The sequence below is a fragment of the Myodes glareolus genome, chromosome 12, assembly GCF_982192425.1.
Source record: "Myodes glareolus chromosome 12, mMyoGla1.1, whole genome shotgun sequence".
In the NCBI taxonomy this organism is placed as follows: Eukaryota; Metazoa; Chordata; class Mammalia; order Rodentia; family Cricetidae; genus Myodes; species Myodes glareolus.
This window is the reverse complement of record NC_142037.1, coordinates 22852469-22880132: the sequence shown is the minus strand read 5'-3', so window position 1 is coordinate 22880132 and position 27664 is coordinate 22852469. Positions and strand designations below refer to the sequence as shown.

Genomic DNA, 27664 nt, shown 5'->3' with positions numbered 1-27664 from the left:
CATGGTGCTCAGCTGCTGAGTACCATTGTGAGCTCACAGCGCATCACTATGCCCATGGAATTGTGTTGCTAAGAATGAACCAAGCTCACACTGAACCAAGGATCTGCCCAAGCAGGACGCTTATTTGGTTCAGTGGGGAGATTTAACAGAGTTAACCATTATTTTGAACATTTGGGTTTGGGAGGGTGTGGGTGGCTAAAGGGGAAGGCAGGGAGGGACAGTAGGGCCAGGAGGGCTGGGAGGGCCGGGAAGGGAGGGAGGGCCAGTTGGGTCGGGAGGGCCAGGAAGGCAGGGAGGGCAGGGAGGGCCGGGAGGGCCGGGAGGGCCTGTGGAGCCTTGAGGCTCAACATGTGGGAGGATTTTGAATATGATGCTCTTACAGTTAGAGCTTCGCCTCGCTGGTACACCCGCCTGTGGCCTGCCTGCTTGGGTCAGAGAAGGCAGAGATTTCCCTTATTTTTAATTGGTTATGATCCAGTGGGGCGATTCCAAAGGGCGGCCAGTGTGGGTGATCTCGCTCTAGTGGAGAGATACATCAATGCCAGTGAACATCATGTCAATGAATGCGACCGCAGGGGCAGGTAATGGGGCCTGGGGAGGGCCGAGGGGCAGGAGGGGCAGAAACTGTTGGGGACGGTCAGGGTCTACCAGGAAGAAACATACCTTCCAGATCTGCAGCCTGAGGGAGGGCAGATGTCATGCTTAAGGCTCTTCTTTCATGGAGACCTCTGGGTTTTATACCTGCTTTAGGCTCCTAGGCACCTGAAACCTGCGCACCTTGGAAGGGCAGCTCCTAGGCTTTCTTCAAGAGAAGCAAAACAAAGAACTTCAGTTAATTTACAAATCCCTTTACATTGTCTCTTTTAGAGCACTTTATTGGGGGCTTTAAAGGAATTTAGCTTAGAAAACCACCTACATCTTTTTATGTGTACACTTACAATTTTTAGGTTTGAGTGTTTTGCCTGCATGTATTTTCAGTGTACTGCACAAGCATAGGAAGAGGGTGTTGGATCTCCAGGAACTGGAACCGTGGACAGTTGTGATCTGCTTTGTGGGTGCTAGGAATCAAACCCAGGTCCTCTACTGGAAAAACTAGCGGTTGTAAATGCCAAGCCATCTCTCCAGCCATTATGTATATGTTTTTAATGCTGTTATATGCAACACAGAAAATTGTATCATAAGATAAATTTTCACATATAAAGCCAACTCAAAGCCAAAGAAACCCACAAAGAATCACCCACAAAGAAATCTTATGTCTGTTTCATGCTTGCTGAGGAATCTCAGAAGGAAAATTTCAACTTGAACTATAACTTTATTCCCCGGCCCCTTATATACATGTTGTATGTGTTTTGGTACATACGTGAAGGCTAGTGGTTGACATTCTCTTTGAAAATTTCTTTTCATCTCATTAAAAAAATCACATGTGTGTGTTCACTTGTGCCTCACACATGCCCACTACGTGTGTGAAGGTCAGAAGAGAACTATTGACAGCTGTGTTCTGCCACCTTGTGGATTCTGGGCATTGAATGTAGGCCATTGGTTCTGCCCGTAGGTGGCCTCACCTGATGAACCACCCTGTGGTTCCTCCACCTCAGCTTTTTAGACAGATTCTCTCACCCAAATCCCCACTGTGTTGGACTGGTTGTCTTGGAGTATACTGATTGACCTAGACTTGCTGGCAAGCACGCTTTGGATATCCTCCTGTATCCACATCTCCAGCACCAGTTTCTCAAGGTGTTTGGGTTTCTGAAGTCGAGGTCTCAGGCTTGTAGAGCGAGTGATTTCCCAGCTGCGTTGTAACAATCACTGCTGCCCTCTTTCCTTGTCCTTGTTTCTTATTTCTCAGTAGATTATAGTCAGGAAACAATGACCCTCAACCGTAGATTCTCCATAAGAAGTTATTTAGTCTATCGTTATTCAGTCTTCCAAATTAGAGCTTCATACAAATAATAGAACAGTAAATTATTGTTTCAAAGTATTTTGGCTTAATAACTGTATTCTTTAAAAACACTGAATTTTCCAGCTGTATTTATCCATTCTGCCAGTCCACTTATTCCCTGCATGTAACTTAGATATCTACTGTACATCACACAAATCTACTAGCTCTCAAGACCCTCTCATTCTAAAAATATTAATTTGTCCAGTCAGCTTTCCTGACGTTCTATAAATTTAAATACGGAAAACAATGAACGATGCTCATTTGAATCCCTAGTATTTTTTGTCTTAAAGCTTTTTGAAAATCAAAGCAAGGGAGCTATGATACCATAGGTTATCTCCTTCTGGATAGATTTGCTCAGTTTTGGTACTAATTCATGAAGGTATAAGGCAAAGCCATTTGCTACCACCTGGTGTCTATATTAACATGGACATTCTGTCTATTGTCTGAAGACTATGCTGTGTCCCTGTTGGCAGCAAATATAGAAACATTAATTCTTGACATTGAGAAATGAAAAACATTAAAGTATTGATGACTGAAAATTTAGATTTTTGTTTGTTGTTATTGCTATTCTAAATATGTTTACATTTCATAGTCTTAAGAGCTGAAATTTTCATAGATACATGTGACCTTTAGAAGTGTCATGGGCCTGTGGATTGTGTCATAATTTCATTGGATGTAAGGCACAGTGGACTGCATGGTGACCTTTTATTTTGTATGGTAGCAAAGTAAAAAACATTGCCAATCATAGTCATAAAATATCATGAATTCTAAGTGTCAGACATCAGCGATGCTAAAGTGTGAAATAAAGAGTAAGGTGGGTGCAGTGGAACTGCCTGCATTCCTACCTACTGGGAGGATTACCAAGTTCAAGGCCTGCTTAGGGAATATAGTGTTAAAATATTGTAAAGTTATTTGAGTAAAGAATTTCACATCTGCAGTAGGTATAATTCTGTTATTTCTCGTCATTGAAATATTGTGTTTGTTACCATTAGTAAGACCAATCATAATTGTATCCAGCAAACACTGAGCTGTCAGGTGCTGGAAGCATTTGTACGTGCTCTTGAAGATGTGAGTTGAAGCATCACAGCAGCACTGTGTAAGAGAGCTGCAGTGTTGAATCCCCATTCTCCAGATGGAGAGATTGATTTGTGGAGATCATAGGAAGTCTTCGTTGTAACTTGTAACACTCAGAGATTAGAGTTGGATTCAAATCCAATCAGAGTTCAATCTATTGGGCATTCTCCTGTTATCCAGAGAGGTTACTCTGAGGAAGGATGAAGCTTGTGATATAGCACTCGCCTTGAATGGTACAGCCATGCACTATATGCCTAGCACAGAAGATGAACACCTGAGTAGAGAAATAAGTAAATAATAAAATTTTAGTTTCTTCTCTTACATCAGAAGGAAATGCACATTGGTGTCTACTATTTACACTTGAGTGTGCCTTTACATAATAATCTGTAATTTCTTAAAATGTCCTCTCAATTTGTAGGAGTCCACTACATTACGCCTCTGCCCATAATCATCCAAACGTGGTAGAGTTGCTATCATCCAACGACTGTACCAATATTAATATGAAGGACGATGAAGGCCGCACTCCATTAATTAAGGTAGCTATCGGGAAACACTTTTGGTATAAAATGGATTAGAAATTATCCTTGTTTGGTTTTTGTTGCTGTGATGAAACACTGGCCCAAACCATCTCAAGACAGGAAAGGTTTATTTGGCTTACAATTCCACATCACAGTCAGTCATGAAGGGAAACCAGGTCAGGAGTTCAATCAGGACCTGAGGCAGGAAATGAAGCAGAGGTCATGGGGGAATGATGCTTTTCCATGGCTTGCTCAGATTTCTTATACTACTCAGGACAACCCTCCCAGTCATGCCACCACCCCTAGGAAGCTGTGCCCGCTCATATCAACCTCAATCAAGAAAATACTATACAGGCTTTCCAGAGTCCAGTCTGGTCAAGGCAGTTCTTCAAGTGAGGTTCCTTCTTTCAAGGTGTCTTCAACCTGTTCCATGGTATCAAAACAAGGAAATGAACAAGCAACCTCCCCCACTACAGCAATGGCCAAACAGTGCTAGTGAAATGCTTTAATATCTAGGTGTGGTGGCACACCTCTGAAACTCTACCACTTGGAAAACTTTGGTGGGGAGGTTATGAATTTAGGAAAGTCTGGGTACTTGAGGACCCTCTCTCAAAAAGAGAGGGATAATATGCATAACCTAAATAATTGGTCTGATCCAAGGGTAACTATTCAATGGAATTGTTGGAATGCTTATTCAAGTTCTTGATTTCAGTATCTCTTTCTTTATACAATACCCACAGGCCACCGAGAGGGACAACATCGAGTGTATCTGTATCCTACTCAGGCACGGTGCTGATCCCCACATTGTCGATGACAATGGACATGCTGCCCTACACCATGCCATTTGCAGGGGCAAAACCACAGTTGTCCGCAAGCTGTTAGAGTATAATGCAGATATTACAGCAAAAACAGGGGTAAGAATCATTCAACTTCATTCCTAATGTACTTCCAGCAATGACACTCAGATCACTTTCCACATTCTGAAGCTCAAGCAGTCTCACTGAATCTGTTCAGAGTAAAGCATTTTTTCCTAATCTGTTTTTCATAGTTTTGTAGGTAACTTAAAGGAACTCAGCACAGCACCTTTTGTTTCAGACTTGGGCTTTACTTTAAAATTGAACAAGTAAAGGACTTGGGCCCACACACAGACAATAGAAAAAAATAATTTTAAGATAAATGTCTGTAGAAAATACAAATCTGTTGCAATTAAGAAGCTACTGATATGACTTGTCCCTCAGAGATGAGGCGAGGCTAGAGTGGGAAGGTCACAGGCACACAGGTAAATGTGGAAATTTGATCATTGAAGAAAACATACTGAGAAGACTTTTTCACTTAACTTTTTCAGATTTTATATGTACATAATGAAGGGGCCAAAATGTGACTCTGTCTTAGACAAGGAGCAACTCCATTGCAATTAATGACCTAAACCTGAATCCAGGAAGTTCCCCAGTCAAGTTTAGCCAATTGGCTAAACAGTTCCAAACCTGGCCTTATAAGGCTGGAAGACCAGAGTTTCAGGATCTGGCTGCTACTGGCCATATGTGACACAAAATTTCCACAGTGGATGAAACTGTTACTAGTTCTGTCCAATCAACATGGCCCCCATGTAACTATTCCCTGACTGCCCAATTATTAAAAAGATACTTAGAATTCCCCATGTCCTCTTTCAAAGCGCCTGCATGTCTTTGTCCCTGGTCCTCATTAACATTTTATATGGGTGATGGACTGTTGCATGCTGGCTATTTCTGAAGAATAAGCACTCTTTGAGTTTACATACCATTTGAGTCTGAGGTCTTCCTCTAGCATTTTTTGGACCACTACAACAGGAAATTATGTTTGGTTTGGGAGAAAATTTTTAGTTTAGGGAAAATAGTTTTGAAATACAGATTGAAAAACTGCTCCAGAGATGCCACTTGAGTTCACTCATTCAACAGATGCACACCAAATCTACCTCCACGTTTTAGGATTGGGGCAATGGAGGCCCATCTCCATGGAACTAAGAAACTTGGAACCAGCAAGCGTTTGTGGGAAGTTCTGGAAATAGTGGTGTTCATGGGCATTGTTGAACAGGGAAAAATGTTTCAAAGGAAAAGGAAGCCCTGTGTGTGTTAATCTGCAGCAAGGGCTGAAGGAAAATCTATCCTTTTGTGACTCATTTTCTTTACAAAATCTGTGATACATTTTTCAGTTGATAAGCATGTCAGTTTATAAAATGAAAATTTTCCTTTGCAGTATGGATTAACACCTTACAAGCTTGCATTATTTGAAAATCAGCCTGAAATGGCGGAGTTCCTGATTCAGAATGGTGCGGATGCAGATGAGGAGCTTCCGCCAAATAGGTACCATTTCTTTTTTACAATCTTAGTGCCATTTTTGAGGGTGTCATTGCTTAAGTAATGAACACTAAAATGGTAGAGGGAATATGGCTTCAACTCATAAGCACCTATTGAGAAAGACTAGCTCACAGGGAGTGTGAGCTGGAAAAGAGACTGTTCCAACATAAACAAAGGAACAGTGTGTACCAGGGCTCAGATTCCCATTTAAAAACAAGTTGTCATTTCTAATCTGATTTGATTGGCAATTTTCTAATTAAGGCAACTTCACATTAGTGTTGTTTACTTTGAAAAGTGTCAACTTTATTTTTAACACTGAAATGTATAATTTTATTACTTCTTATTCTGTTCCTTATATATTTTATTCTTATATATGTTCAATTTAAATATTTTTTTCAAATATTTCTTTGATCACTCATTCTGCTTTAAGTGAATTTTGAATAAGCAAATAGATTCGGTTATCCATCAATTAGATGATATTACCAGATACTATTATTCTTTCCTGTGTCCTGTCTGAAATATCTTGACTCTGTGTTGGTCAGATGTGAATCTGTGCACCCAAACTCTTGAAACAGATAATCTGGATAGGGACATTTGTCCAAAATAAGTACAAAGAACAAAGACTCCATTGAGAAAATACCTCCATACTATCTGGTTGAAAGGCATTTTCTTAATTAGTGATTGATGGATGTGGACCCAACACATCATGGGAAGTGCTGTTCCAGGGCTCATGGTCCTGAGTTGTATAAGAAAGCAGAATGAGCAAGCCAGTAAGCAGCTCCCATCTGTGGCCACTGTAAGCTCCTGCCTCCAGCTTCCTTCCCTGTTTGAGTTCCTGCCCTGACTTCCTTTAATGATGGACTATGATGTGGACATATAAGCCAAATGAATTCTTTGGTCCCAAGTTCATTTTGGTCATGGTGTTTTATCATAGAAATAGCAGCTCTAAATGGGACACTTGGTATTTAAGAAGAGTTCAGCATTAAGAATCAAACGATTACCTTTTTTGTTCATACGTGTAAGTTTAAAGTCAGATGAATTAAAAAGTAAAGCCTGTGTGTTGTGTATTTTTTATTGAAAATACACTTTTGCATACCATATATTCTAAACATGTTTTATCATCCTTCATCTTCATGTACTTGTTTTTGTGTCCCATCCAAAATACAGTACAATACATCACACATCACACTGTGTGATGGCTTTGCCTTCCATCTTATTTGAGGCATGTTTTCTATTTTTATTTGGCACTTGGCCACTTACTCCAGGTGAGCAGGCTGGGAAGCCTCTTTGGTATCTTACTACCTCCACCTCCTTTATACTATAAAAGCGCTGGGATTATAGACACATTACACAGTGTCTGACTTTTTGTTGAATTCCAGGTATTCAAATTCTGGGCTACTGTGACAGTTATGTATACCCACTGAGCCATATATCTGACTCTAGAACACTCAATTTTTAAAAGAAGACTTTGAGCCTAAATTAAAGAAGTGGTTATAAGTGTATTGCTATTAATTATGGAACTAAGTCTTCTGAGTGCAGAGCACTTTCAATTAAACCTCTAATCCAGTTAGAGGGCCTGTGTTTTTCTCTAATAAGAACCATTTGAGGTCATTTCTTCTTCCTTTAATATAAGATAAACAGAAATTTATAAAGCTGGTACTTTTGAAGCAAATGGAAAAAGTATGCTTGTGACTTTGACATGGAATAGCACAGTTTTAGGAATTCATGACTAGGAACATGTCTCAGGAATAAAGTACTTATCATACAAACCCAAGATTTCAGAGTTCAACTCCTCAGAACACAGAAAGGGCCTCATGTGCTTGTGTGCATCTTTAACCTCAGGGAACCTCGAGGGCCATGGGAGATGGAGACAGGAGGCTGTCTGGAAAGTTATACTTTAGTCTTGCTTTTACAGCTGTTAACAACAAGAAACTCTGCCTCAAAACTGAGTTAGAAGGTAAGGACTGGCAGTCAAAGATGTCCTCTGACCTAAAAAACATGCACTAGGATCAACAGACACAAATGCATACACACATGTGAACAGGAACGCATATCAAATATGAAGATGGAAAAGTTAAGTTTAGATTGTTGATCTAATAAGACTGGGGATCATTATCTGCTCAAAAGACATTGAAAATAGTGGTCAAGGTTGAAGGTTTTCCTACAGTTTGCTGGAGATCACTTCAGCAGCGGTGCTATTTTGGACAAGGTTCACACCGCAGGTGAAAAGTCCCATGACAAGCTCCAAGACCGTGATGACAGCCAAAGCATGTAAAAGGAACGGCGAAAGCAGAAACTAGGAAAATAAAGCTGCTGGTCCAGAGTATACTGGCAATAGGCCCCGAAGTCCAGCAGTCTTAGCTGTGACCTGGGAAGAATATAGCTGACAAAAGAATGTTGCTTTCCTTGAGTTTTGAAGCTGGTCGTGAGTTCCAAAGACTCAGGATTACACAAAAAGTCACTAAATAAAGAAACAGCCAGGCGGTGGTTTCAGCTTTCACACATGAGTGAACTGTTAAAACAATTTGAAGGTACCACAACTGTTACAGCTTCTAAGCAGAAGGATGCTTAGAAGCAAAAAAAAAAAAAAAATACTTTTTCATATACTGACCACTGAGAGCATAGTACTCAACAGAATGCCTCCAAAGAGTTCTGACAGAGTTAGGACTGTGGGGCCATGGGGACATGCAGGCAGATGAATGGAACAGGAGCACTGACTCCACGAGCATATAATACAAGGTTACTGGATCATTCAAAACAAATCGTATGGAAAAAGCACTGCTATCATTCTTGTGTGTGTGTGTGTGTGTGTGTGTGTGTGTGTGTGTGTGAGTGTGAGTGTGTGAGTGTGTGTGTGTGTTTTAATCAAGAGCTAAATTTTCACCGTTTCTTCTCCATGAGGAAAGGTGGAAGGACAGCAGTTATTAATCATCACCAACTATTGAAGAATGAATTTAGAGTTATTAGGCCTGGCCTTGTTGCCTATGCTTTTAATCCCAGAACTTGGAAGCAGTAGGCACAGAGATCTCTTTGATTTCAAGACTAACATGATGCATATAGTGAGTTTAAAGTCAGCTGGACGCTTAATGAGATCCTGTTTCAAAAAATTATTTGTAAGTATCTAATGTAAGCTATATTAGGGACTCAAAAATAAAAAATTTAGAAAACATGCTAAGTGTTTTTATATGACTAGTTAAATGATGATCACTTTTAAACATATGTCACAGTGGAGAAACAGCTGCAGCAGAATCTGAAGAAACCAGGAAACAGTGTGCTAACATCAGCAGAGGTAAGAACGACTCCAGCTGCTCCTGCCTCCCCAAAGAAAATAAGGAAGAGTAAAGATTTTAGATTCCCTAAAGGAGTTAAGGAAATCAAGTATAAATGCAGTTCTCTGGTTTTCAAATATTCTGAAAAGTCAGAATTAATTAAGAAACTATTTCAAAGAATTTTCAATTGTGAAAATATATTGTCAAAACACTGCTTATTTTACATTAATGCTGATATCTGTACTGCCTTTGAATAAAGGAGAAATCAACTTCATGCGGCACCTGTCCTACATAGTCACATTGCAGCAAATAGGATAATTAGAAATACATATTCTTCTTTACTTTTATGACAAAAGCCTTGTATGTTGTACTGCATACCAATACACAGGTAAGTGTCACTAGAATGTAATTATGTCACAAACAAACCTCAGTAATCAATAACTTTCATTAAATAATTTGTCTACCTTACAATATAATTAAAATCTTCTGACCTCTTTAATGTCTGTGCAATTTCTCAATTTGGACAGTTTTGTCCTCCTACTGTATAACTGTTTTCTTTAGAAATCTCCCATTTTAGGGTGAAAGCTTTGTTCTGTAGTGAATGTATTGTTTTTATGAAGATTTATCAATTCTAACATGTTTTCCTTTTCGCTTCCTTCCATTGTCTCTTCTTTCTTTCCTTCTTTCCTTCTTTCTTTCTTTCCTTCCTTCCTTCCTTCCTTCTCTTCTTTCCTTTTTAGTTTTTGTTTTCTGAAGTGCTAGACATTGAACACAAGGCTTTGGGAGCATTCTACACAAGCACCCTACCCATTATCTCTGCCTTCAGTACTTTTCTCTTTAGTTTTTCTTAAATAGAACGCGGTAGGTGTGTGTATCATTTCCATGCTTTAAAGCATGATTCAGAAATAAAAATTGGAACAAAAAGCAGAGTGAAGAAAATAACATCATTCTGTATTTCAAAGAATTAGCTGCCTCTCCATTGAGTCTGGAGAACCTTTGTGGCAGTGGAGGGAACACCACGTAGTATTTACTTTCAGCAACTGTCATCACAGTGTCTTTTATACCTAACTTGCCAGTAGCAACCACCCTAGGTAGTGAATTCAAAACCCTCTTCCCACAAGAGTACGATGAAGAGAGTCAATATGATTGTAATGGAGACAGCTTTGTGTCACTTTGTTATGAAGTTAGTTGTTCATGGCATTTGTGGTGGTGAGAACTGACTGAGGCCTCCTGCAAAATAAGCATAGGCTTTCCTACTGAGCCGCAATCCCAGTCCACTAGTTGGTGGCCCTACTGACCTTCCTGAGTCACCATAGTTGGTGAGTGAAAGCTTTGCGGAGTGTAGTAGTCTGGGCTTGCATCCATGGTTTCTTAGTGTCTGCAGCACATCTATCCAGGACCTTCTGGCTTTCATGGTTTCCATTGAGAAGTCAGGCGTAATTCTGATAGGTTTACCTTTATATGTTACTTGACCATTTTCCTTTGCATGTTTCAATATTCTTTCATTATTCTTATGTTTTTGTTTTGATTATTATAGGGCTAGGGGATGTTATTTCTTTGATCCAGTCTATTTGGTGTTCTGCAATCTTCTTGAACTTCATAGAGATATCCTTCTTTAGGTTGGAAAAGTTTCCTTCTATAATTTTGTTGAATATGTTTTTTGTGCCTTTGAGATGAAGTTGTTCTTCTTCTTCTATCCCTATTATTCTTAGTTTTGGCCTTTTCATGGTGGCCCAGATTTCCTGAATGTTTTGTGTTAAGAATTTGTTGGATTTAATGTTTTCTTTGACCAGAGTCTATTTTCTTTATAGTAAGTCCAGTGCCTTAGATTCTTTCTTCTATCTCTTGTATTCTGTTGGTTATATTTGTCTCTGTAGTTCCTGTTCATTTATCCAGATTTTCCATATCCAGAATTCCCTTGGTTTGTGTTTTCTTTATTACCTCTATTTCAGTCTTCAAGTCTTAAACTGTTTCTTTCACTTGTTTGCTTTTTTCATGAGTAGTTTTGGGTTTCTTTGTGGGATTTATTAATTTCTTCCACCTTTGTCTTCTCTTCAATTTCTTTAAGGGAGTTTTTCACTTCCTCTGTAAAGGTATACATCATCTTCATAAAGTTACATTCAGAGTCATTTTATTCTACTTCTGGGTTAGGATGATCAAGTCTACCTTTTCTGTGTCCACTGGATTCTGGTGTTACCATGTTTTTTAGGATGTTGGAGGAATTCTTGCATAGGCACCTACTCATCTCTTTTATCCCCATCTCTTCCTTCAAATGGGGCCAGCAGTGTCTTGGCATGTTGGTACAATCCTTGCTGTGGCTGTCTCTTAGATCTCCTCAGTATTGGATCAAGCTGTGTTTCAGAGTTCCACAGAGCTCGCAGGCTCTTAGGTCCCCTCAGTATTGGAACAAGCTGTGTTTCAGGGTTCCACGGAGCTTGCAGGTGAACAGGCACCACCTTGGATTTTCTTTGTGGTGAAGAGGGTTGATGGAGGTCTCCCACATGCTAAGCCTCATTGCAACCCATTTGTTGGTGGGACCAACACTCTGCTTCAGCCATAGGCAATGCCAAGGAAGTTATATTACAGTTTATATACTGTGCATAAAATAAACAAGAATTTGCTTTATTCCTTTTCAGAGGGCGGGCTTTTAGCATGCAGTGGGAGCTTGATGCCTTGTCTGTGGGAACTCAAATGTTTCCTGGAAGGGACTACTACCATGCAGTTGCTGCTTGGTTCCCACATTTCTTCCATGCTTCTCACCCCAGAGATAGAGTTTAGGGTGCTTAATTACTGCAGGAGGCTTTCCAATAGCTCTTACCACGGTAGGTGATAGGTACTGGTGCTGAACTTCTTTGCACTGCCCATGAGCGAGGGACCAGAAGCTAGAACTGAGGGGCTACTGCAGCTTCCTCAGAAGCACTTGAGGAGAGTGCATACCTTGCTCCCTCTCTGGAGCTTTGCCAACCTATCAGTTTGAAATTTTTTGCAGGGGCCTTTGTCCTTGGTCTGCTTGCTGCTTGTTGATTTTCATTTTGCTATGCTGCAAAGGGCAGTCACCGTAGACTTAGCTTCCTTGTGTCTGGAATTTTCATCTTCAATGGAATAAGTTCAACTCAAACCTTAGAGAAACTCCTTTAACTTCCATACAAGATGAGTGTGCTCACTTACAATTCTCCTAACACCATTAGTCCAGAGACAAAAGCAACAGCAGCAACACTGTGCTACCACTTTAACACTTCAGCTTGTGAAATTGATTCTGGTTAAGATGCCTTATTGTGTTCAAGATCTTAGGTGTTTTGTACACCAATTTATTATAAGTAGTAACTTTTCATAAATTTGTCTGTATTTGAAACATACAAAGAAGTCTCAATTAAGAGTTATCCATATATTTGTTGTCTGTAAGTCAATAGTCACTTTAAATTTTATCCACATTTGGGAACAAAGTATATGTATTAAAAAATATTGGGCTTGGCATTTAATGCTCTTATATTTTACAATTGATAATAACATATTTTGTTTTTCTACTTTATAGCTAGTCGAAGACTTAAAAACCAGATCTCACTCAGGTATGAATGTCTGGATTTCACCATAAACTGAGTATGTAAAGAATATAAAGTTCAGAAGCTACCACCATGTTTTTCTCTGTGTAAGACAATTTCAGCTTCTTGATTAGTTGCTAATCAAAGCTGAATATTTATCTGTGGAGCTTATAGTTTTAAATACCTGATGATTCCTCTGATACAGCATGAAATGCTGTTAAGACCCCTGTCTGTGGAGGTGATTCAGCTGTAAAGTGCTGGCTGTGCATATGGGAGAATGGGAGATGGATGCCCAGGGTCCACATGAGGCCTGATGGTCTTGTGTGCTTCTAGAATCCTGGTGAGCTTTCATGAGATTGCAGGTGAAGACAGAGCACGCCCTGACATTTCTGGATTGCTTGCCTGAGGTTTGCATTCATGAATGAAAGACCCAGTCAGAAAACTAATGCTTAAGGTTAGGTTCAACTCCTGAGTCTATATTCCAATCACCACACCTACACACTGGCATGTATGTACCTTCAATCACACATACATAGAAATACACAGCACATAACATATTTTGCACATGTATGTAAAAGGATCCATTTTCAAGTCATTAATCCTTTTCACTAATTTGTTTGGCTGAGTTATCTGTGGGAAGAGTGTGAGTAATATGGCAAGGTTCAAGACTCTCCAAGGCTTTGCTAAAGATCACCTCAGAATGGCCTTGTAGACATGCTTCTGTCCAGCAGGTTAATAGCTCCCTCAGTGAGCTCCCCAACTGTGGTGAATCCCAAGGTAGATGAAGCTAGAAAAACAAACTGGTTGGTCCAGAGCTTAGCAACCAGAAGCCCTGAAATTTGGAGCTCTTAGCTGTATGGAGTAGAGCTGAGGGTCTGTATTGCTCTGCAGTGCCCTGTAAATACTCAAGCCTTGTGCAGGAAGGAATGGCCATTGAGTATAAAGAGGATCATCATAGATCCTGGTGGTTTGGTGCATGCTTTTAATCCCAGCACTCGGGAAATGTGGATCTGTGAGTTCAAGGCCAGCCTGGTTTACAAGAGCCAGTTCCAGGATAGGCTTCAAAACTACAGAAAAAGTCGGTCTCAAAAAACCAAAACAAGGAAAAAAAAATTTCATCATGTATTTGTGCACAGACTACCAATAAAGCAGCTTCAAATCACCAAAATATGCTGAATTCTGATATGGTTGGCAGCTTGATGTTTAGACATAGAGTTTGTTTCATGTTCTCCCAAAGCAGCTTCTTGGGAAAAAGTGTGTGACTAAATGAAATGCCTAAAAAGTTTCTTGACAGAAAATAGGCCAAGGTGCTTTAGGTTTAGGGAAAGAAATGAAATAGGAGCATTAAGTACTTAGAGCACAAAACAATCAGTTCCTGCAACCATCAGAACAAAGTGTGTGGGAAAACTGCCATTCCCCTGTCTTCTGTGCTTGGAAATGTGTGTGTGTGTGTGTGTGTGTGTGTGTGTGTGTGTGTGTTGTTTTTATCAAGTGCTAAATTTTGTATGTTCTTCTCCATGAGGAAAGGTGGAAGGAGAGCAATCATTAATCATCATCAACTGTTGAAGAATGAATTTAGAATTATTTGGCTGAGCCTCTTTGCCCATGCCTTTCATCCCAGAATGTGGGAGGCAGGAGGCTTAGATCTCTTTGATTTCAAGACATACATGAAACATATAGTGTGTTAAAAGTTAGCTGGAATACATAATGAGATCCTGTTTCAAAAAATGTTTTTGTAAATATCTAATGTAAGATGTATTAGGGACTCAAAAAATAAAGAATTTAGAAAACATGCTAAGTGTTTTGGTATGGATAGTTAAATGATGAACACTTTCAACATATATCACAGTGAAGGAACAATGACAAGAGAGCCAGAGCAGAGAAAGAAAAAACGTGTCACCTTCAAAACAGGTAAGAATGACTCCATCTGCTCCTACCTTCTCTGAAGAAAATAAGGAAGAGTAAAGATTTTAGAACCCAAAAAGGAATTAAGGAAAACAAGTATAAATCAAGCACTTTCAAGTGTGAAGTATTTTTGTCAAAACATTGCTTATTTAATTTTAATGCTGACATCTTTACTGCCTTTGGATAAATGAGAAAACATCTTTACACAGCACATGTCCTCCATAGTCACATTGCAGTAAATAGGGTTGTCAGAAATACAGATTCTCCTTGAGTTTTATGACAAATGCCTGTGTGTTGTACTGCATATCACTACACATCTCACTGCCACTAAAATGTAATTATGTCTCAAAAAAACCTCAATAATCAATTATTTTCATTAACTAATTTCCTACCTTATGATATAATTAAATCATCAGGGTTCTTAAATGTCTGAGAAAGGTCTCAGTTTGTATAGTTTTGGCATACTGTATAATTGTTTTCTTTAGAAATCTCCTATTTTAGGGTGGAACTGTTTTTTCACAGTGAATATATTGATTTTAGGAAGACTTATCAATCCTTATATGTTTTCCTTTTCTTTGTCTTCTTCCTTTTTCTCAGTCCCTGCCTCCCCTTGTTCCCTCCACCCATCCCTAAATCCATCCCTACCTCCCTTCCTCCCTCCCTCCCTCTGTTCTTTCTCTCTCTCTCTCTCTCTCTCTCTCTCTCTCTCTCTCTCTCTCTCTCTCTTCTGAAGGGCTAGAGGTTGAACATAAGGCTTTGGGAGCATTTTAGGCAAGCACCCTACCCATTATCTCTGCCTTCTGTTTTTGTTAAATAGAACAGGGTAACAATGTATATCATTTCCATGCTGCAAAACATGATTCAAGAATAAAAATTGAAACAAAAGGCAAAGTAAAGAAAATGACATCATTCTGTATTTCAAAGAATTAGCTGCCTCTCCATTGAGTCTGGAGAGCCTTTGTGGCAGTGGAGGGAACACCACGTAGTATTTACTTTCAGCAACTGTCATCACAGTGTCTTTTATACCTAGCTTGCCAGTGGCAACCACACTAGGTAGTGACTCCAAAACCCTCTTCCCACAAGAGTAAGATGAAAAGAGTCAGTATGATTGTAATGGAGACAGCTTTGTGTCACTTTGTTATGAAGTTAGTTGTTCATGACATTTGTGGTGGTGAGAACTGACTGAGGCCTCCTGCATGATAAGCATAGGCTTTCCTACTGAGCCGCAATCCCAGTCCACTAGTTGGTGGCTCCAATGGCCGTCCGGAGACACAGGGAATTCTAAAAAGGCACACTAAGTTTCCTTGACTTTAAACAAGACAAAAATGAATGAACATTTCATGTCTTGTTTGGTTTGTTTATGTTTATTTTAGTTTTTTGAGACAGAGTTTTTCTGTGTGTAGATTTGGAGCCTGCCCTTTAATGTATTCTCTACACCAAGCTTGCCTTGAACTCCCATAGAGCGTCCTGCCTCTGTTTCCAAGCACTGGGATTAAAGGTGTGAGCCACCACTGCCTGCCTCCAACGTTTCATTTCTAAAAGCAAACTGCAAGTGTCCAGGGAAGGATTGAGTGCATTTATTGTTTACATATGTAAACATTGCATTGATTCTATGTCAGAAGGTAGCCCATGGAATTTCTGCCCCAGTCTCACAGCTGCTTCTCTGCTGGTCTCTCACCTGAGGTAGAGCTCGGGGTTATTACTACCAAGGGAGGGATCTTTCCAGTAATTCATTTCAGGGGAAGATGATGCCTGCTACCATGAGCATGCTTTAAGCTGCATATAAGTCTGGTAACACAGATGGAACTAAGGATATTCTTCCCTCAAAGGGGATGAGGAGAGGAAGCCTGTTGTCTGCCCTCCCTTGAGCTGTTATGTAAAGATCTTTGTTCCTCTTCTTTCTTTCTGCGAGGTTTCATCCTGATACAAAAGACAGAAGCCATACATATAGTCCCAGTGGTAGGAATTTTCATGATAAAATGAACAATTTTAACTAAAAGGCTCAACAAGGTTCTTCGTTTCCTTGAAGAACAAAAATGTGTATAGGCCCATGAATTTTTTTCCATTTTGAATCTGTTTTTTGTTTGTGAGACACAGTTTTATTGTTACGTAGTTTTGGCTGTCTTGGGAATCACAGGGTGATTGTTTATTTTTAGGTATTATGCTTGACAAGTTTAAGTCTTGTTTGCTTTGAAATAAACAAAATGGATTAATTCTACATGAATAAATTTCCTACAAGAGAGTATTTACTCTAGAATAGTCTAGATTAGTCTCAAAAATGAATACTATGTATCTATTCATTTTATATGTTATATTTCTCTAGCATTGTAATAAATTTATTTTGATTTTTTAGAAGTCCATTATAACACGGATCAGAAGCCTTTTTGCAGGTAAGGTCTAAGAATACAATAATACTAAGGAAATTCAAAGATAACAAGCCAATTATTGGTTGTATTCTCAGATAGATACTGATTTATACACTCAATTTTTGCTTTGTTTTCCAATCCCCATAGTATTATCAATGTTTTTTAGCCTGAAATATTGTTGTTTTTAAATCATGGACATGAGGTGTATACTCAACCATCATTTCCCAAGTACCAATTCTGTGTTTTGGAAAATGAGCTTACTCATGATAACCACACTCACTATGTCCATCTGACACTCCTTGCCTTTTCAAAATTTTTCTGAAATCAGCTAGTGTACTAGACCTTCATCGCACTTATCTTTCTGAGAGCTGACAGAATTTGGGATCTCTCTGTGTTATCACACAGTATTACAAGAGGCCAACAAATTACTTTCTTCCTTTGACACCATCTCCACAGAGGCCCTTTGGTCCTGCGTAGCACCCTTTCATAGGTGGTGGAAGATCCCATGCCTTCCTCCTACCACAGTGCTCCATCCATCACTTGTCCATTTATGTGAGCTGTTTTCTACAGTAATGAAGTCTCTGGATCTCAGTAGATTATCTAAATGTAGAGAGCCAAACCACAGCATGACTATTCTGTCTGTGTCTGTGAAAGTGGGCTCTGTCTTCCCCAGCAGTAGGACATGAACATGGAGTAGAAGGCCCTTTCCTTCAGTGATCTGCTCTCTCAGACACTGATTTGGCAGAAAATTAAAGGTGTTATGTCAAGCTAGTCCTGTGCTCATCTTAATTGATTACTTCCATAATAGAGGACAACTGTGTTATCATTTGTGGGGCCATGTACATTGGATGCACATTAATAAATTGCTTATTTACTCCATGTTAAAAGATCTAAAAGGCATCACAGTTAATGTCCAAAGTGCAGTTTCATAATTTACAGTAGTTACAACTGTTCCAAGAAATACCTTGCTAAAACCATGTTACTTTCTACTTGGAATTCTAAACTGTCTCAAGCTAATAACCTGAAATTATTCACCGAGTTTTATTGCTATTCATGTTTTTATCTCATTAAGTTAATAGCAATGCTCATTTGGCATAGAAATAGGCTGATTGTGGTTTCAAGATTCACTCATGAATGGACTACTAAGGGACAGCTAGAGTGTCTCCTAGGCCATGGTATCTTGTAAGAGTGCTAGCAGAAGCAGGAATCTATTCTATGGTCCACAAACAAACCTTATGGGAGATAACATCACATGCATTGAGAGCCCACAAAGTACCATGACAGAGAGGGGTTCTGTGATGCTTTAAGAGCAAAGGATGATTTGACAAGTGGAGTCAGGGTACTAATTACATTGAGCACAAGAGTGACCATCAGTTATTACAGTATTAAAAAAATGCTGGAGAGAAACTAGGGTCTTTGTTATTCTCTCTCTCTCTCTCTCTCTCTCTCTCTCTCTCTCTCTCTCTCTTTCATGTGTTCCTATGCTTTCGGTGGACTAATTTTTGTGGACTAAATTCTTTCCTTTCTCTCACATGGGAAAAGGTTTAAAAGAAAGTGTCACCAAACTTAATTAACTGATTGAAGGACAAGTTAAGGCTTGACTGTAAATCTCTAATGTATGTTAGGAAATCAAACAAATAAAGCATTTGGTAAATGTTTTTATATGAATATTAAAATATTACTTTTTTTAAAATATGCCACAGCAGCATACGACCACCTGCTGGAGAGCTGAAATCAATACTTAAGAAGTCTATTCAGGAGCTCCAGCCGAACCCAGCAGCGAGGCTTCAATGGCCAGGACCCTGGCGAGGAGAGGCGCGGTGCAAACAATGGGAGCGGCATTGGCGAGGACCGCGGAGTCCCGGGCCTGGCGGGGACCGGAGGCCGCCCCATGAGCTCCGCAGCTGGAAGCCCCGCTGCGCTGCGCGCAGGCCCAGGCGAGAGGCCTCTGCGAGCCCTGGGCCGCGCCCTGGGGCTGATGATGAGCTGCCGAGGCTGAGGGTGATGGTAGATTGCCAGAGCTCTACGCAGGAGATTGGGGAGGAGCTGATCAACGGGATCATCTACTCCATCTCCCTGCGCAAGGTTCAGCTACACCAGGGAGCCACCAAAGGCCAGCGCTGGCTAGGGTGTAAGAATAAGTCGGCCCTGAACCTCTACGAGACCTGCAAGGTGCGCACGGTGAAGGCTGGCACTCTGGAGAAGCTGGTGGAGCACCTGGTGCCTGCCTTCCAGGGCAGTGACCTTTCCTATGTCACCGTCTTTCTGTGCACCTACAGAGCCTTCACCACCACTCAGCAGGTGCTGGACCTGCTGTTTAAGAGGTACGGTAGATGTGACGCCCTCACGGCCTCCTCTAGCTATGGCTGCATCCTCCCGTACTCCAGTGAGGATGGTGGACCGCAGGACCAACTCAAAAATGCCATCTCCGCCCTTCTGGGCACCTGGCTGGACCAATACCCAGAGGATTTCTGTCAACCTCCGGACTTTCCCTGCCTCAAGCAGCTGGTGGCTTATGTGCAGTTCAACATGCCGGGCTCAGACCTGGAGCGCCGTGCTCACCTTCTTCTGGCCCAGCTGGAGGACCTGGAGCCCAGCGAGGCTGAGCCTGAGGCCCTGTCCCCAGCTCCAGTGCTGTCTCTGAAGCCAACTTCACTGCTTGAGCCAGCTCCAACACTGCTTCTGGCATCCAGCCAGGATTTGGCGCCAGAGCCAGCGCCAGAGCCAGAGCCAGTACCAGCTTCTGAGCCAGATCCATCCCTAGGACCAGCACTGGCATCCAGACTGGTGGTGGCACCAGCTTCTGAGCCAGATCCATCCCTAGGACCAGCACTGGCATCCAGACTGGTGGTGGCACCAGCTTCTGAGCCAGATCCATCCCTAGGACCAGCACTGGCATCCAGACTGGTGGTGGCACCAGCTTCTGAGCCAGATCCATCCCTAGGACCAGCACTGGCATCCAGACTGGTGGTGGCACCAGCTTCTGAGCCAGATCCATCCCTAGGACCAGCACTGGCATCCAGACTGGTGGTGGCACCAGCTTCTGAGCCAGATCCATCCCTAGGACCAGCACTGGCATCCAGACTGGTGGTGGCACCAGCTTCTGAGCCAGATCCATCTCTAGGACCAGCACTGGCATCCAGACTGGTGGTGGCACCAGCTTCTGAGCCAGATCCATCCCTAGGACCAGCACTGGCATCCAGACTGGTGGTGGCACCAGCTTCTGAGCCAGATCCATCTCTAGGACCAGCACTGGCATCCAGACTGGTGGTGGCACCAGCTTCTGAGCCAGATCCATCCCTAGGACCAGCACTGGCATCCAGACTGGTGGTGGCACCAGCTTCTGAGCTGGAGCCAGCGGTAGTGCCACCGCTAGAGCCTGAGCTGTCCCTCGCACCTGCTCTGGAGCTGCAGCCGGCTCTCTCACAGGCCCTGGAGCTGGAGCCAGCTGCGGTTCCTGCTCCTGCACTACAGCCTTCCGGGTCTTTGCCTGGAGCCACAGAGAACGGACTAGATGAGAAGCCGCACCTCCTGCTCTTCCCTCCAGATCTGGTGGCCGAGCAGTTTACACTGATGGACGCTGAGCTGTTCAGGAAAGTGGTGCCCTACCACTGCCTGGGCTCCGTCTGGTCACAGCGGGACAAGAAGGGCAAGGAGCACCTCGCACCTACCGTCCGTGCCACTGTCGCCCAATTCAACAACGTGGCCAACTGTGTCATTACTACCTGCCTCGGCGACCAGAGCATGAAGGCCCCAGACAGGGCCCGGGTGGTGGAATACTGGATCGAGGTGGCCAGGGAATGCAGAGTGCTCAAGAACTTCTCCTCCCTCTACGCCATCCTCTCTGCTCTACAGAGCAATGCCATCCACCGCCTAAAGAAGACATGGGAAGAGGTCCCCAGGGACAGTTTTCAAGAGTTCCAGAAGCTGGCAGAGATTTTCTCTGATGAGAACAACTTCTCCCTGAGCAGAGAGCTGCTCATCAAGGAGGGAACCTCCAAGTTTACCACGCTGGAAATGAACCCTAGGAGAGCCATCCGGGGCACTGTCCCCTATCTGGGCACATTCCTCACTGACCTGGTGATGCTGGACACTGCCATGAAGGACTATCTGTATGGGAGACTCATCAACTTTCAAAAGAGAAGGAAGGAGTTCGAAGTGATCGCCCAGATCAAGCTGCTGCAGTCCGCCTGCAACAATTACAGAATTACTCCTGAGGAGCTCTTCGGAGCCTGGTTCCGAGCCATGGAACGGCTCAGTGAGGCTGAGAGCTACAACCTTTCGTGTGAGCTGGAGCCTCCATCCGAGTCAGCCAGCAACACCCTCAGGAACAAGAAAAACACAGCCATTGTCAAGCGCTGGAGCGACCGCCAGGCTCCCAGCACCGAGCTTAGTACCAGTAGCAGTGCCCACTCCAAGTCCTGTGACCAGCTCCGGTGCGGCCCCTACTTCGGCAGCGGGGGCATCACTGATGCCCTCAGCGTGCACTCAGCTGGTTCTTCCAGCTCTGACGTGGAGGAAATCAACATGAGCTTTGTCCCAGAGTCTCCTGATGGCCAGGAAAAGAAGTTCTGGGAGTCAGCCTCCCAGTCGCCCCCAGAGACCTCTGGCATCACCTCAGCCTTCAGCAGCAGCACCTCTTCATCAGCCCCCACCACACCCGTGTCTACCACATGCACCCACAAGCGCTCCGTCTCAGGGGTCTGCAGCAACAGCTCCTCACTGCCACTCTATAACCAGCAGGTGGGCGACTGCTGCATCATCCGGGTCAGCCTGGATGTGGACAACGGCAACATATACAAGAGCATCCTGGTGACCAACCAGGATAAGGCCCCGACTGTCATCCGAAAAGCCATGGACAAACACAACCTGGATGAGCATGAGACAGAAGACTATGAGCTAGTGCAGATCATCTCAGAAGACCACAAGCTGAAGATTCCAGAAAACGCCAACGTGTTCTATGCCATGAACTCTACTGCCAACTATGACTTTATCCTTAAGAAGCGGACCTTCACCAAGGGGGCTAATAAGGTCAAGCATGGAGCCAGCTCCACCCTCCCTCGCATGAAGCAGAAAGGACTCAAGATTGCCAAAGGCATCTTCTAAGGACGTCTCCCAGGGTCTGGCTGGCTGAGGACTAAGCACTTATAGACTAGAGTGGCCCAGGCCACACAAGTACCTCTGCCTACCTGCTAGCTCAGGCTACCCCCAGACTCCAATTTCACCCTAAACGTCTCCTGCTGCCGGGATTGACACCTGCCACTGACAGGCTGACCTGGCCTCCGGGGATCACTTGCCGCCTTAGGTGCCTTCTGCTCTCTAGAACCAGAGGACTAGCTGACTTTTGCTAAGGAGTGCTGCCAACTGGGCATGGTACCTTGCCTGCCCTGGACACTACCCTCCACACTTTCCTGACACCTCCCCAGTTGCAAATCACTGCCACCCATGCCCCCGGATGCCCCAAGGCACCCACACACCCAGCAGGACTGACCACTGCGTTCTCTCCTTGTGCCCACAGGCACTGGCCTGGAACCTTCATGGAAGTCCTGGCCTTTCCTCCCACACTTTAGCCTTCCGCAGGCTGCACCAAAGATTACACCTTCAGGGCCTACAAAGCGAGGGGGTCTCGCCCACAAGCCCCAGCCCTCCCTTGGATCAGAGAGAGAAGCCCTGTCATGGACCACCCAGTTGGTATCGAATCCCATATCACTGAACGTGCCATGTAGCATCACTACAGCCCGGGTCGTAGGAGACTACTGATTGGGGTGCGGCAATATTTATTTGCTGTAAATAGAAAATGCTAGACTTGAATATTATATTAGAATCCCGTTTCTACTATGGCGTGGTCAAAAAAAAAAAAGAAGTCTATTCAGATCAGTGGAGGTAAGAGTAATCATGAATACTTTGCTGCTACTTCCCTAATTTCAATAGCAACTTAATTCATTCAAAACAGGAACAAAGTAAATAAGATATAAACGTAATTTCATTTTAAAATTTGCCTCCTAATGTTCTTCTCGTTCAAAATTATTTAAGAAATGGTTTTCTGAGAAACTTCAGTATCAAACTATATTATCTGAACCATGTTTGTTTATTTAACGTGAGCCTCTGATGCACAAAGTATCTTTGTATAAATAAAAGAACCTCTAACTAGTCCACAGTATGGGCCCGCTAGAGTTATGTGACAGCAATTTTGCTTGTTATAAAATGAATTTTTCTTTCATTTTTGTAATAAATACATTGCGTTTAGGCTACCTATATATCAGTGTCAATCAAACGTGATCATGTAAGAAACAGAAATACAGTATTCAATTACTTTCATTAAGGATTATGAGAACTAAATTTAACTACATTTTTATGAGGTTTGTTCCTTTCTATAATTTTTCTATTTAGACATATTAGACAATTCACATACGGTTTTATGTTTATCTTTAATTATCTGCTATTTACTCTGACTATTTCTTGGCATAAAAAATAATAGGCTTGCTCAACTTTTTAAAAAAATGGACTTTGAGTCCTGTAGGCAGTGCTAGTATTGAACATTGCCATTATAAGCATTCTAGACAAGAGCTCGCCCTGTTGGCTATGCTGCCAGCACCTTTTTCCTTTGGTTTATTAGTGTAGGGTATACTTGGTTTATATGCTGATAGACATAACTTCCAGAACAATTTGCCACAGTAGGAGGAAGGCTGAGAAAAGAGCATCATTCTGCAGTGGACAGCACTGACTGGTCCATTGAGTCTGGATAAGATTCTAAGAGTGGGAGGAACACTACAGAGTCTGGGCTTTCAGCAGCTGCCACCACAGTGTCTTTCACACCTACCTTGTCTATTGAGAGCACAGCATCAAGCGAATAGGAGTACATGGAGTGTAGAGGGTCTGAAAGAGTCAGTATTATTGTAATGTGGATGACTGTCCTTTACATTATTTCCACACTGGATTTCCTTTGTGGTGAAGAGGGTTGTTTGATGGGGGTCTCCCACGTGCTAAGACTCATTGACAGTCCATTTGTTGATGGGACAAATGCTTTGCCTCAGCCATTGGCAATGCCGAGGAGGTTATACTGCAGTTTCCATACTGTGAATGAAATAAGTAAAAATTTGCTTTTTTCCTTTGTAGTGGGCGGGCTGTTAGCATGCAGTGAAAACTACTCACTTGAAGCTGTGTATGTGTAGACAAATGTTTCCTGTTAGGTACTACTCCCATGGAATTGCTGCCCTGTCCCCACATTTCTTCCATGCTTCTCGCCCTAGAGATACAGTTCAGGGTGCATAACTACTGCAGGGGGCTTTCCACTAGCTCTTACCATGGGAGGTGATAGCAGGTGCTGAACTTCTTTGCACTGCCTGTGGGTGAGGGACCAGAAGCTAGAACTGAGGGGCTTCTGCAGCTTCCTCAGAAGCACTTGAGGAGTGTGCACACAGTGCCCTCTCTCTCTCTCTGTAGCCTTGCCACCCTGGCATCTGGAAATTCTTTGCCCTTGGTCTACCTGTGTTTTGTAAGTTTTGCTATGCTGTACTGCAGGGGGCTTTCCACTAGCTCTTACCATGGGAGGTGATAGCAGGTGCTGAACTTCTTTGCACTGCCTGTGGGTGAGGGACCAGAAGCTAGAACTGAGGGGCTTCTGCAGCTTCCTCAGAAGCACTTGAGGAGTGTGCACACAGTGCCCTCTCTCTCTCTCTGTAGCCTTGCCACCCTGGCATCTGGAAATTCTTTGCCCTTGGTCTACCTGTGTTTTGTAAGTTTTGCTATGCTGCAAAGAGCGGTCCTCATAGACTTAGCTTCCTTGTGTCTGGAATTTTTATTTTCAATGAAATAAGTTCAACTTAATCTTAGAGAGACTCTTTTCACGTCCATGCAAGGTGAGTGTGCTCACTTACAATTCTCCTAACACCACTTTTCCAGAGACAAAAGCAACAGCAGCAACACTGTGCTACCATGTTAACACTTCAGCTTGTGATATTCATTCTGGTTAAGATGTCAGTTTCTCTGTTTGATAATGCTAATGCTCATGATCATAGGTGTTTTGTACACCAATTTATTATTAGTGTTGACTTTTGAGAAAATTGTCTCTGTATTTGAACCTTATATGAGGTGTAAATTAAGAGTTATCCTTGTATTTTTTGTCTGTAAATCAGTATTCACTTTAAAGGCTACGAAGATTCAAAGTATATGTAGTAACGAAGTATTAGCCTCAGCATTCAATGCTATTTTTTCTACAGTTGCTTATAACATATTTTGTGTTTCTGCTCTGTAGATAATGGAGGAAATAAAGACCAGCTCTCACTCAGGTAAGAATGTCTGGATTTTAAATACAATGAGTATGTAGAGACTATAAAGTTCAGAAGCTGGCACCATGTTTTCCTCTGTGTAAGACAATTTTAGCTTCTTGATTATTTGCTAATCAAAGCTTAATTATGCCTCAGATACAGCATGAAATGCTGTTAAGACTCCTTGTCTGTGGAGGTGATTCAGTGGGTAAAGTGCTGGCTGTGCATATGGGAGAATGGGAGAAGGAAGCCCAATGTCCACATGAGGCCTGTTGGTCTTGTACGTTTCTAGAATCCTGGGGAGCTTATGGTGAGATTGCAGGCGGTGACAGAGCATCCCTCACATTTTTCTGGATGCCTTACCTGGATTGCTAGCCTGGGGCTTGCATTCATGAATGAGATTCAGTCATATAACTATGGCCGAGGGTGAGGGTCAACACCCAAGTCTGTACTCCAATCACCACACCTACACACTGGCATGCATGTATCTGAAATCACACATACTTACAAATACACTGCACATAACATACCATGTACATGTATGTAAAAATATTAGTTTTCAGGCAATTAATCCTGTTTACTAGTATGTTTAAGGCAAGTTGCTGGGAAGAGTGTGGGCAAAATGGCAAGGTTCAAAACTCTCCCAGACTTTGCTGAGAGGATCATCTCAGAATGGCCTTATAGACATGCTTCTGTTCAGCAGGTTTATTTCCCTCTTAATGAGTTCTACCTCTGTGGTGAATCCCAAGGTAGGTGTAAGTTAGAAAAACAAAGTGTTTGGTCCAGAGTTTGCCAATCAGAAACCCTGAAATCTGGAACTTTTAGCTGTAGTTCAGATGAAGCAGAGCTGAGGGGACAATGTTGTTCTCCAGTGTCCTATAAAATGACTCAGAAATACCCTTGACTATAAAGAGTTTCAACATATGCATGTGGACACACTCTCAAAACATAGCTTCAAGGCACCAAAATATGGTGACATTAGAGATTGATGGCAACTTAATGCTTAGACATAGAGTACTTTTCATGTTTTCCCAAAGCAAGCAACTCCTTGGGAGAGTGAGATGAAATGAAATGCCTAATTTTTTTTTATTACAGAAAACAGGTCATGGTGCTTTAGGTTTAGGGGAACAAATGAAAAGGGAGCATTAAGTGCTCATAACAATCAGTTACTGCAACCATCAGAACAAGTGTGTGCAAAACCCGCCATTACCCCCTCTTATGTGTTCGTGTGTGTGTGTGTGTGTGTTGCATGTGTGTGTGTGCCTGTTGCATGCTTTGCATATTTCTCTGTGCAGACATGAAGGAAAGAGGAGGACATTGGTATCTTGTATCATTCTCTAACTTATACACTTGACATAAGATCTCTGACTGACCCTGGAGCTGGTCTGGCAGCCAACAAGCCCAAATGGTAGCCCATCTCTTCCATCCACAATACTGGGGTTACATGCATGTGTCCATGCCCAGTTTTTTATGTGGATGCTGAGGATTCAAACTCAGGTTGATCTGTGTTGGCACCAAACTTTCTTACTGACTGAGCCATCTCCCAAACCACTGGCTTTTTAAATTTTTATTTTAAAATAGAACTATGAGTGAGTCTTCACTGAATGCTACATAGATTGAGACAAGTTGAAACTGAAAACAAAAACTTTTTAAAACGGGGGTCAATGTTGAATTACATAAATGCAAAAATGTCACTTAGTACACAGATAATAAATCTTTCAACAGAGATGCTCTAAGGACCAAACTCACCCCTCACTGCATGTTTTTATTCTACAGGCTCTCTGGAAAGCCTCAGGTTCCAGAATCTACAACAGAGGACAAGGCCAATACCTCTGATATTAAGGTAAAATTCTTTGTGAAATTTGTTTTCTTATAAATTTTGTTAAAATGCAGCAGTAGTCTACCTATCACAGTTTTATATGGCAATTTGGTCAGAGAAAAGTGTTTGGTATCAGTGAGCCATCCTTTCTATAAATTCCAGTGAGCAGTAAGTCCTTGCAGATAGCAATGACCCAATAAGAGAATAAACTGGAAACACAGAAAGTGGAAAATTGCAAGCAGTTCTCATATAATAGAAGGTGCCTGATGCTTGACCAAGGATGGTTTGCAGAAATAAATACACATTAGACTGATTTTGAAAACAACTGTGGTAATACATCTGAATACATTTTAAAGGGTTCAGTTATTGAAGTGGTCCAGGCATCACCCAGGTAACTTTTCTCTCAGCATAATTGCAGTAGGTTTTCTCTTCCCTTGGATATTCTTATTTCAGGATCACATAGAAGAGCATCTCCTCTGTTTGTCTCTTTGCTTCTGTATTAACACTAGCAAGAAATTGTGAAAATTAAGCTATTTGTAATCTGTTCAACCAAGTTTACATTATAAAGAGATTACAGTGTGTTTTCTATTTGATTCCACTAGGAGGATATTAAAAACTCTTCCTCCAGGTACACA

At 42.2% G+C, this 27664-nt stretch overlaps 1 protein-coding gene across 2 annotated transcripts; it reads left to right on the top strand.

Annotated features, from left to right (window-relative positions):
- The first annotated feature begins 341 nt into the window (after positions 1–341).
- LOC148120214 (ral guanine nucleotide dissociation stimulator-like) lies at positions 342–27664 on the top strand. 2 transcript variants are annotated; one of them, XM_087912131.1, is made up of 12 exons: positions 342–581; positions 3432–3549; positions 4272–4445; positions 5764–5870; positions 9092–9153; positions 12666–12699; positions 14522–14583; positions 16931–16967; positions 18650–22826; positions 25198–25231; positions 26987–27053; positions 27632–27664. In XM_087912131.1, the coding sequence occupies exons 1-9, from the start codon at positions 349–351 to the stop codon at positions 22047–22049; spliced, it is 4227 nt and encodes a 1408-aa protein (XP_087768257.1). In that variant the 5' UTR covers positions 342–348; the 3' UTR covers positions 22050–22826; positions 25198–25231; positions 26987–27053; positions 27632–27664. The 2 variants fall into 2 exon arrangements, with proteins under 2 accessions (XP_087768257.1, XP_087768256.1); XM_087912130.1 differs by having other exon boundaries at positions 18647–22826.

Coding starts and splice junctions, on each gene's coding strand:
- LOC148120214 (XM_087912130.1), top strand. CDS start 349: ATGTGGGAGGATTTTGAATATGATGCTCTTACAGTTAGAGCTTCGCCT. Junction 582..3,431: donor GAATGCGACCGCAGGGGCAG/GTAATGGGGCCT, acceptor CTCAATTTGTAG/GAGTCCACTACATTACGCCT. Junction 4,446..5,763: donor ATATTACAGCAAAAACAGGG/GTAAGAATCATT, acceptor TTTCCTTTGCAG/TATGGATTAACACCTTACAA.